This window comes from Condylura cristata, unplaced genomic scaffold, assembly GCF_000260355.1.
Source record: "Condylura cristata isolate star-nosed mole 26May11 unplaced genomic scaffold, ConCri1.0 scaffold00017, whole genome shotgun sequence".
Lineage (NCBI taxonomy): Eukaryota > Metazoa > Chordata > Mammalia > Eulipotyphla > Talpidae > Condylura > Condylura cristata.
In genome coordinates, this window is record NW_004567118.1 from 6148108 (window position 1) to 6158830 (window position 10723).

The 10723-nt window shown below is 54.7% G+C and overlaps 1 protein-coding gene across 1 annotated transcript; it reads left to right on the plus strand.

Annotated features, from left to right (window-relative positions):
* Positions 1-1959: 1959 nt before the first annotated feature.
* Positions 1960-9824, plus strand: CDK5RAP3 (CDK5 regulatory subunit associated protein 3). The gene is made up of 14 exons (XM_012726584.1): positions 1960-2052; positions 2262-2307; positions 3945-4076; positions 4311-4411; positions 4744-4792; positions 5159-5337; positions 5539-5675; positions 5867-6011; positions 6398-6508; positions 6864-6942; positions 7516-7604; positions 8742-8947; positions 9287-9458; positions 9554-9824. The coding sequence occupies exons 1-14, from the start codon at positions 2047-2049 to the stop codon at positions 9617-9619; spliced, it is 1518 nt and encodes a 505-aa protein (XP_012582038.1). The 5' UTR covers positions 1960-2046; the 3' UTR covers positions 9620-9824.
* The last annotated feature ends 899 nt before the right edge of the window (positions 9825-10723 follow it).

Here is a 10723-nt window from a genome sequence, read left to right on the forward strand (position 1 = left end):
ATAAATCTTTAAAAATAAATAAATAAATAACCAGAGTTGGATCCTCCCTAGTGGCGCAACGGGTTAGAGCGCAGCACTGCAAAGCTAGCCTTAGCCACTCTGGCACCAGTTCTATCCCCACCCCAGAGGTGACCCACATGGCTCAGCTGACTTCTCTTTCACCTGCTGCTCCCCTCAGCAGTATACTTCCTTGAGCTGCCTGTTCTGCTCCCCACTCTGTCTCTGGTGAATCCTCTCACCCCCTGCACCTCTGGCTGTACCCCAATTCTGTTTGCATGAATAAATAAATCTTTAAAAAAGATAAAAAGTAAAAGAACCAGTCTCCTGAAGGAGCCAATGACCCAGAAGGAGGGTGGCACGGATGGCAGCCCCACACCGTGGGAACCTGCAGACCAGTGCTCTGCCGACCATCTCTCCTACTATACCTATACCTACTTCATGCCTCCCCCACTTTCAGCCAGCTGTGGCTCTCCAAAGCTGTCAACCTATGCCTAGAGCTCCTGAAACTTCAGAAGTATGGGCCCAAGGGTCTTCTGAAGCTTTCCACACAGGGGGTCTCCCAGCACTGGCATCTCTACAAGTTCAAAGCTGAGGTCCCTCTTTCCCCAACACCTGTTCAGCACCCTGCCTCCCTATCTCAGGCAGTGGGTCTCCCACCCAACCACCTCGTTGCCATCCTTGCTGTCTCTCTTCCCCATCTCCACAGTTGATTAATAGTCAAGTCCTGTCCATTTTCCTCCAAAACCATCCCTGAAATCCAGCCCCTTCTCTCCTCCTGGTGCCTGGGTCCCAGGTCAAGCCCTGACCTCTGCAAATTAGCTCCTGGGGGTTTTCCTGTCTTCTTTGCAGCCAGTCTGCTCAGGTCCCTCAAGCTGCCTCAAGCTCTTAAAACCCTTCAGCGGTTCTACTCTCTTCCACATTGAAGTTGAGTTCATTTTTAAAATTTATTTATTTAAGAATACAGAACTAGGAGTACAAGCCAGAGGTGCAGTGAGAGGATTCATCAGAGACGGAGTGGGGAGCAGAACAGGTGGATTGACCAGGGGACCAGTGGCAAGGTCAGGAGAGGTCAGTTACGCCATGTGGGTCACCTCCAGGGCTGGGGATTGAGCTCGCACAGAAGCGGCTGCAGCCAGCTTGCAGGGCTTCACTCTAACCCCGCTGTGCCACCAGAGAGGGCCAAGAGGTTCTCCGTTTAAAGTCTTCTCTGGCTACTCCCGGCCTGACACATTTCACCACATAGAGACCCCACCCCCCACCCCCTTGGGCTGCAAGGCAGCAGGCTTCATGGTGAGAACTATTCAGCGCCCTCTGAAAATTCTTGATCACCTTCACTGGCACTGGACTGCCGTTGCTGCCTGTCGTGGTTCCTCCACCCCTCCTGCCGTGTCTAGTCTCCAACCTTTATCTGCAGTCTCCTTCACCTCCTCTCACCTCACCCCTTTCTCCAGTTCATCCCTTAAGCTCAATTTTGATACTGTCTTTGGGATGCACTCCTGGCCCACCTCCCAGCTTTGATCACCCCAGAAGCAGGGGGCTCAGCACGAGTCTACTGTAAAGCTGAATGGGGAGGCGAATGCGTCAAGTGGCAGGGATCTTCAAGTTACGATGGACGGTAAAGCGCGAGAAGCACTTCCAGTCGCTCGCGGGTGGCCCAGCTGGGCGCTAAGACCCGCCCGCTGACGCCTTGCTTAGCGCCCAGACCTACGCGTCGGACCCGGCGGGAACCACGCGGCCGGCTCTCGGGCGCCGCCTGCCGCGAGCTCATAGCCACAGTAGCCTTTCGCGGCGCCCCGCCCCTCTCCGGCGCTGGGCCCGCCTCGTGCCTCCCATTGGCTGCATCCTGTCCTCCCGCCCCTTCCGCGTTTCCGATGGGTGGGGCTAGAGGTCCGGGGCGGAGCCCTCGCCTGGATTGGCTCGGCGAGGGCGGCGACGTGGCGGGTGTAGGCCGCGGCGTGCCTGCGCCCACGCTCAGCCTCCGGCGCTGAATTGGTGGTAGGCGGGGCGGGCCTTGGGTCGCCGTCCGGAAGCGGAAGTGGAGGAAAGATGCAGGTGGGGGGATTGGCGCGGGGGTGTGGGGCTGGCTCGGGACCCCTGGGTTCGGTTCCTCGCGGCCGCTCCTGACCCTCTCCCCCGGCTTCTCTCCCGGGAGAGGCCGTCCCGATCCGCCCGTGTCTTCCCGCGAAACGGTGAAATGAGCGCGCGAGCGGCGACTCTCCTCCCCGCGCTCACGCCTGGCTCCCCGCGGTGTTTCCCGCCAGGACCATCAGCACGTGCCCATCGACATCCAGACCAGCAAGCTGCTCGGTAGGACGGGCGCCCCCGCGCTGCCGCAATCGGGGGAGACCCGGCTCCTAGCACCCCCCCGCTGGGGTCCCTGACGCCCCAGGCCCCAGTGGGGGCGCTGGCCACGCTCTGGGAACTCCCCACCTGGACTGGCCTCACTCTGAGGAGCTTTACTTGACCTGCGTTTTCAACCTTCGTAATGTGTTGTCACATGATGACTTTGAGGTGCAGAGAGGATAATGGCTCACTTAAAAGCGGTCATCTACTGAGTGGGCAGATCTGAAGTTAGAACTTAAGTCTGGTTCCAGTGTCCATGTTCTTTGCATTATATAGGAAAAGCCTTTCCCTCCTTTTAAAAAACTTCCACTTCCCTTATGTTATTTAAGGAAGATGAGAGACACAGACCTGTTGGAAACACAGATCTTTCAATAACCCGGGTCTATGTAGGCCCCCCAACCCCCTCTCAAGTTCAGAGCCAGGGAAGTAAGTGTTCTCACACCTCCAAGGCAGGCGCACAGCTCTCGGATTTTTAGATGCTTAATGAATTAATTGATTTGATTTTGTCATTCAGATAATTTCTACCTCAGCCCTTAGATTTTTGTCTTATGACATTTACAGGATTTTTCTTTCTAAAAATTGTAGAGGCATACATACAGGAATATGTACAATAAGTAGTGTGATGCCCCTGTGTTGATGAACTGGCAAATTGTTAGGTTCTGAATTCACCATTTCACGTCAGTCTTTGACGTGCCCACCAGTGGTGCTAACTTTGCCTCCCTTTGGGTTTATCGTGGCTCTTGGGCACATATGCAGTGGTGTAGATGCTCCATGCCAGTCATAAAAACCAATAAAACAACCACCACTCAGTGTAGACACTTGCTGTTACAACGTGAAGTTCCCTAGGATGCACGGGGTCCTGGCTATATGCTAGCAGTGTGCACATTTTTCCTGCTTACTCTCTTGCATTTGATTTCCCACATAACCTGTGAGCACATGGAGGGTGAGAGACTTGCTCAAGAATTTGATAATTTGAGCCCAGGATAGTGGGGCCACAAGACCTAACTCTTAGCTCATTCCTACTGAAAAAAAATTATATCCTCCCATGCCCTCTTCTAAAAACACAAATCTGGGCCCAGATTGCAGGAGGTCATCACATCAGTGCTCATGGTGAGGGTGGTACTTCTTTGCTAAGAATAGACCTGTTATCTAGTCCTTAGGGCGCTGCAGGTATTAGGGGCTTTGAAGTTGTTCATTCATCCAGCACTTGGCATAGCCATCTTATATTTTCCATTGTCATGGTTAATCCCAGCCCTGAGGAAGTGGAAGTTGAACAGCATCCTCTGTCAGTGAGAAAGATATAATTACGCATGGAAGCAAAAATATTATGGAGAATTTAGAGTGGTCAAAAGTGGCACTTTGATGTCAGGACCAATTGGAAGTTTTTCTTTATCCTTGTGTTGAAACAGTTGCTCTGTAAAAGTCACACTACAGATGAAGTCAGCCTGCTGGAGTCTGCTTTGCCCCAAATACTCCTTTGGGCCTGTCTTTATTCCCATGTTCCCATGACTCCCACCCCTTAACTAATACTAATACCACTTAGCCAGGCTTAGCTTATTCTACGGGATGTTGGTCGTGTCAGTTGGGAATTTCTCCCGTAGACTGGCTGGTGGACAGAAGGCACTGTAACCTAAAATGGCAGAATCTGGTGTTGACCATCCGGGAGAAGATCAATGCTGCCATCCAGGACATGCCAGAGAACGAAGAGATTGCCCAGCTGCTCTCTGGATCCTGTGAGTGCTTTGGAGCTACGTTCCTGGCGCCCCTTCTTTCCTGGAGCAGTCTATCAGCTGAGCTGCTCCCTAGTTTTTTAACCACAGGCTGACTCCTAAAGGAGAGATTTTTGTTTGGGGTATAGTTGTTGGTTTTTCTCAGCACAAATGACTGGCAGTGTGAGCCAACCATGTCTGTTGGCCAAAGTGATGGGCCAGATACTGTCATTCTCACCCTTTGCTCTTCCTTTCCAGACATTCACTACTATCACTGCCTCCGAATCGTGGACATTCTCAAAGGCACTGAGGCTTCCACAAAAAATATTTTTGGCCGGTACTCTTCACAGCGAATGAAGGCAAGTGTGGCGAGGTGGTAATGGGCACCCAAGAGGTAAGAGGCGCTCTGCTGCCTTGAGATCCCATGGACGCGCCTACGTAGACTATCCACTTTCTCTCCGTCACCACAGTTTACACCAAAAGTAGAGCCTACCCCCAAGTTTACATTTTCAGAGCTGGGACTTTGGAGATGGCTCATTGGTGCCACACTCTAGAATTAAGTGGGTGGTCCAGCCAGCACCGCAAGGAGTACAAGGAGTTTGAGTTTGATGGGAGAACTTGATGGGAGTTGAACTGGGATGTGGCTGCTGAGTGCTTTTTTGGCTCACTTCCTGTTTCTGTCCCTGCTTAGGATTGGCAGGAGATTGTAGCCCTGTATGAGAAGGACAACACCTACTTAGGTAAAGTGCCCGGGCCTGGGACTCTCGGCGTCCAGGGGAAGCCCACTCCAGAGTTCTGAGACACTAGACTGTAGGGAAGAGGCAGGGCCTAGATGTTTGCAAGGTGGGAAATGACTCCACAGAGTATTGGGAGGCAGAGGGGCATTTGGTGGCCTGAGCAAGTGTATGTTACTCCCCCCGCTTTACAGATGAGGATTGGATTAGAGAGGCGACATGACCAACTGAGGCTCCACAGCTGGCAAGGGGAGGCGCAGGGGGGCCAGCCCTCTGCCCGCTGACACCATGCTGGTGTCCATTTGTACATGTCCTGGGGTATGCCCGCCTCTGGAGTGGGTGTTGAGGAGGGATTTCCTGGGCCCTTCTCAGTGGAACTCTCTAGCCTCCTGGTTCGGAATGTCAACTACGAGATCCCCTCGCTGAAGAGGCAGATCGCCAAGTGCCAGCAGCTGCAGCAAGAATACAGCCGCAAGGAGGAGGAGGGCCAGGCCGGCGCCACCGGGATGCGGGAGCAGTTCTCCCAGTCGTGCAAGCAGTACGGCATCGCGGTGCGCAAGGGGCCTCGCGGCGGTGGGGACGGACGCCTGGGCCTCTTGTCTGCTGGGCCGACTCCTTTGCTCCTGGGAAGCTCCTCGGCCTGGCAGTGGGCCCCTAGGACCAGTTTCTCACACATCTAGTGTTGGGGGCAGTTCTCCCACCCGTGGGGCCCTGCTTCCCACTATTCGGCCTCCCTCTTCAATCCTCTCTAGGGAGACAATGTCCGCAGAGAACTGCTGGCCCTGGTGAAGGACCTGCCCAGTCAGCTGACTGAGATTGGAGCGGGGGCTCAGACTCTGGGGGAAGCCATTGACCTGTACCAGGCCTGTGTGGGGTTTGTGTGTGAAAGGTAAGAGGACTCCGTTTCTCTTTAGCAATGGGGGTTTCCCCTGGCTATTTGTCCTCTGCTTGTAGTTTTCCCACATGACATTGGAGTTTTATTTTACACACTAACATCCCTGGAGCCTCGCCCATTTGGGGTAATGGCCCAGGCCAAAGCCCAGCGCTGGTTCACGAGGGTCAGTCACGTGCTCGTTGCAGCCCCACGGAGGAGGTGTTGCCGATGCTGCGGTTCGTGCAGCGGCAGGGAAACTGCACCGTGTACGAGTGGAGGACAGGGACGGCGCCCTCCCAGGTGGAGAGGCCGCACCTCGAGGAGCCGCCAGAGCCCGTAGAAGAAGATGCGGTGAGACGGCCCTGTGGAGTACGGCTTCCTCCGCCTCACATGTGCCCCCCCACCACCACCAGAATTGAGTCCCAGAGGGAAGAAAGGGGACGTCATTCCCTTGGGTGGGCTATGAGACGCGGCAGGTGGAGGGCGCAGAGGCCTGTCCGCTTTGTTTTCCTGACCTTGAGGCCAGAGTAAGGTGAGTGCTGAAGAGGCACCGCAAGTTGCCTGGCCCTGACTGGAAACCTTCAGTGCCATGAGCTTCTGGAGATGAGCTCCTAGGGAGCGTGGGGCCTTGCGTGTGAGCAGCGTGCTGCGTTCCCTGTGATGCCGCTGAGGCCTCTGAGAAGTCAGGTCCCTTTCTCACCCACTTTCTGCAAGCTAACACTCTTTTTCCTTTCTAGATTGACTGGGGTGACTTTGGGGTGGAGGTGGCTTCTGAAGGGACAGTCTCTGGCCTCTCTGCCCAGGCTGCTGGAATCGACTGGGGCATCTCCCTGGAATCAGACTCAAAGGTGAGGATGCTGGTCCATCTCCCTGAGGACTTCCTGTGACTGCTTCCTGTGACTGTTCCAAAGGCACCTCTGCGTGTACTGGCTCTCACATGCAGTCCTGGGCCGGGGGAGTTTCCCAGGTGACGTATCAGTGTTAGCCTCTTCTCCTGGAGTTTGAGGCAAGGTATGGGGAATAAACGGGGGTTAACTATAAAGCAGGGGTCAGGGTGGCAACATCCATAGCTCGATGCTGCCATCTTGGTCCCCTACATCTGAGGCCTTCATACAGCTGAAATACGCGGGCTTTGGTTGATTCTGGCTCCTTTATTGAGGAAAAACACACCCAACATTGCTGGGCTCTTTGCTCTCCACCCAGGAAGCAGGGAGTGATGGGATAGACTGGGGCGATGACAGTGCTGCCTTGCAGATCACAGTGCTGGAAGATGGAACCCAGGGTGAGCGCACCATCCTCCTGCAGGCTGGGCTCGGGCCCCTGTGTCTCTAGAAGTGAAGAGAATACCACATAGCTGAGACAGTGTTCTTACACACTGAACTGTTTTCTCAAAATTTTGATGACGATATGAATGCAGGCAGACAGACTTCTTAAAATGAAGTCTATGAACTGCTCTTGCTGTATAGAACGTGGCTCAGCTGTTCTAGTTGAGGTGGAGGAGGCCCCCCACCAGGCCTGAAATCAGGCCTCCCCAACCCCACCGGCAGGCAGGCTGTAGCAGTGAGCGGGGCCACTAGAGGGCAGTGCAGGATGAGACTTCGCTTCCTCGCACAGCGCGTGGACAGCAGTCTTTCCCCTCCTGGGAACCCAGCTGTGGTTCTGCTCAGTCTGGAAGTTGGCAGTAGTGCCTGGCCAGGCCCAAGACATGGAAACGGTGACTCTTCCCACTGGGTTGGGTTAGGTAGTGGCTTTAATACAGTGAGTCTAAGTCTGTATTCACCCACCGGGCTCTCAAGCTGAGTGCCTTCCCCTGCAGTCCTCCGTGCCTTTATCGCTTCTGTCTCTCTCCTGGCAGCTCCAGAAGGTGTTGCGAGGGGCCCTGATGCTCTGACACTCCTTGAATACCCTGAGACCCGGAATCAGTTCATCGATGAGCTCATGGAGGTATCTTCACCCCCCCAGGGGTGCGGGGGAGGCCTGGTACCAGCGCAGCAGTTTCCTCTAGATGCCTAGATGACACTTCGTGTGTGTTCTGGAGCAGAGACCTCACCTATTAGGATGTCCCCATTGACTCAGCAACTCTTTCTCAGGTGCCTCCTGAGGGCCTGGCACTGTTGGAGGCATCAGAGTTTGAGCAGGGAATAAGACATAGTTTCTGGCCTCCTGGAGCTGAAGTTCTAGGAGGGAAGGCAGACAAGAAACAAGACCTGTAAGTGAAACATGCGGTGTGCCAGGCATGGACTTTGGTGGGGAAAGAAGGGAAGGTGCCCGTAAGCCAGGAGACTGGGGTGCCTGGCGGCTGAGGAGCAGCTGCAACCCCACAGGGAGTGTGCCCTGCACCTCCTGGCTAAGGTTGCTGGAGGAAGGAGAGAAGAATTCAGAGAAATGAAGAAAATCTGGACTTGAGCTTTTATGCTGAGCAAATGGGAAGCTGTTGGAGGTTTCGAGCAGCCTGACCCCACTTGCATTTGAATATATCCCTGTAGCCCAGAGTAAGGAGCCAGTGTTCCTGGACCTTTGTCCAAGGACTGGAAGAGTTGCTGCTGTCTTGCTAGTCTCTGCAGGCATTTCCGTCTCAGAGGCCTGCTGGCTGGGGAGGGCCTCCTGAAAGTTCTCCATCCTTACCAGTTCAACCTTCTAGCCAGAGAAGTCTTCCCCTAGTCTCCCGCAGAGGACAGGAGCGGTCAAGTTTCTCTGGTCGATTGAGAGTGACAAGATAGTGCTGAGATCCTGTCAAGCCTTTTCTTAATCTAGGGCTTCTCAAACATGGTTTCTTAGTCCCTGAAACTCATGTGCCTCTTGGGAAGGAAATGCCCTCACTGGGCAGAGCAATGGCTTGAATCTGGAGGAAGGAAGGGGCTCCAGAACAGGTGCGCCTGGGATGGGAAAAGTGGGCCAAAGGGTGACAGTGGAGGCTGCACCACGTTTGCGATTTTTAGTGAGTGCCTAGCAGTTAAGGTGTTCGGAGGAAATCACCCTCCCCTGAGATGAGGCTGTACATCTTTCTCGCAGTTTCAGCATTCTGGGGCCTTAGCCTCTGAATTCTTTTCTCAGTTTAACCAAACTCTTTTCTGTCCTCAGCTCGAGATCTTCTTGTCCCAGAGAGCAGTGGAGATGGGTGAGGAGGCCGACATCCTGTCGGTGAGCCAGTTCCAGCTGGCTCCCGCCATCCTGCAGGGCCAGACCCAGGTGAAGATGGTTACCATGGCGTCAGTGCTACAGGATCTGATTGGCCGGCTTACCAGTCTTCGAATGCAACACCTGTTCATGATCCTGGCTTCACCAAGGTCTGCTTTCCCTTTGATAGAGGCTGTTCTGGGCACAAGCAGCCCCGATTCCTGTTCCTCTCCCTGTAATCCCTTAGACGTCATCCCTGAGTCCTGTTCAGCACTGTCCCAACTGGGCACAGCGGCTCTGGGCAAGATGGGTGGTTTGGTGTACAAAGGCAGACTCTGCCTCCCACGAGGACGGGGCCTGGAGTGGGCCTTACCAAAAAGGACTGAAGGGTGTGGAGGCTGAGAAGCCTCCTGGGGATTTGGTTTCCTGACCTCGCCTTTCCCAGCAGCTGAGTGCGAGTGCTCAGGTTGCGTGGCCACACCACACTCTCACCTGGGTGCCCTGTGCAGGTACGTGGACCGCGTGACCGAGTTCCTCCAGCAGAAGCTGAAGCAGTCTCAGCTGCTGGCCTTAAAGAAAGAGCTGATGGTGCAGAAGCAGCAGGAAGCGCTGCACGAGCAGGCAGCTCTGGAGCCAAAGCTGGACCTGCTGCTAGAGAAGACCAAGGAGCTGCAGAAGCTGGTAAGACGAGAAGCCTGCCCAGGGGACCCCAGTTCCTGCGGAACAAGGTCCCCTCACCTCTCTACATCTACATACACTTTCCCACTGTCTTGCAGATTGAAGCTGACATTTCCAAGAGGTACAGCGGGCGCCCCGTGAATCTGATGGGGACCTCTCTGTGAACCTTTCTTCCGGCCTTTAAGACAGTGGGGGGAGGGGGAGCAGCCAGAACTGATGTCATAGGGCCCTCCCTAGCAGGAAACCAGGCTGGGCAATGAACAGAGCACCATCGCCGAGGCTCTCCTTACAACGCGGTGGCCCGAAGCCTCAACACTTCTCGTTATCTAGTTGGACTTAATAAAGGAGGAAGAGACTCTTGCTTCACTATTGACAGTTGCTGCTGCTTTGTGAACCTGAAGTTTAGTCGGTGTTCCCATTTCCACAGGGCTCTAGCTCCAGTGGGCTCCCCAGGCCATCAGCTGTTGCTGTGGAGTCCCAGGTTGGGGACAGGGAGGCTTCCAGATTGGTATCGGTATCTACACACGGTTCAGCAGGGGACCTCGGGTTGCTGCATCAGCTGGCCCCCTTTCTCTCCACAACTGCCCCACGCTGCCCCACTTGGCTGGAAGCTCAAGGGGGCGCAGTCAAGTGGCAGCCTCGTTGCAGCCAGCTAAGCTGTATTTTCCTTTTAATCACAGCTTACCTCCAGGCAGGGGGAAATGCGGTTTGGGGAGGAAGGGTCTGATAAACAAGGTGGAGACAGGAGTTGTCACCTCCACCCGCTGCCTGTCCACTTCCCACCCATAACTGCCTGCTCTGCGATTGGGTAGAGCCCACCCCGGTTAGCACCCCTCTCTCAAGCCACCTACCCATCCCCATTTCCCAGGAAGGGTAGGGGTTGGGGGTGGCCAGCAATTCGATTTTAATTTCATAGCAGAGCAGTTGATTCATGGCTCTTTGTCGCTGGCGTTGACTCCCGTAATGACTTTCCATCAAAATGAAAAGTGGAGTGACACCACTCATTATTCCTGCTGCTTGTTATCTCAGTTCTGGGGAGGGCCGCCCCCTCCCTACTGCCTTTCAGCCGTCCTGGACAGTGAGTGATGGCCCCTATTAATCACCGACCCCGCGGACTCCGGCGGACACACGCTATCCAGAGGAGAGAGAGATAAGGCAGCATGAACTGCTCGAAGCCGCTCCTATCAATTAATGTCAGCCCATCGCTTCCCCCCAATCTTTGCCTGATCACCTCCTTTTGGGGGGACTGGGGGCTGAAGTCAGAAGCC

Coding starts and splice junctions, on each gene's coding strand:
- CDK5RAP3 (XM_012726584.1), top strand. Junction 4,412..4,743: donor ACTCTTCACAGCGAATGAAG/GCAAGTGTGGCG, acceptor GTCCCTGCTTAG/GATTGGCAGGAGATTGTAGC. Junction 7,605..8,741: donor TCATCGATGAGCTCATGGAG/GTATCTTCACCC, acceptor TTCTGTCCTCAG/CTCGAGATCTTCTTGTCCCA.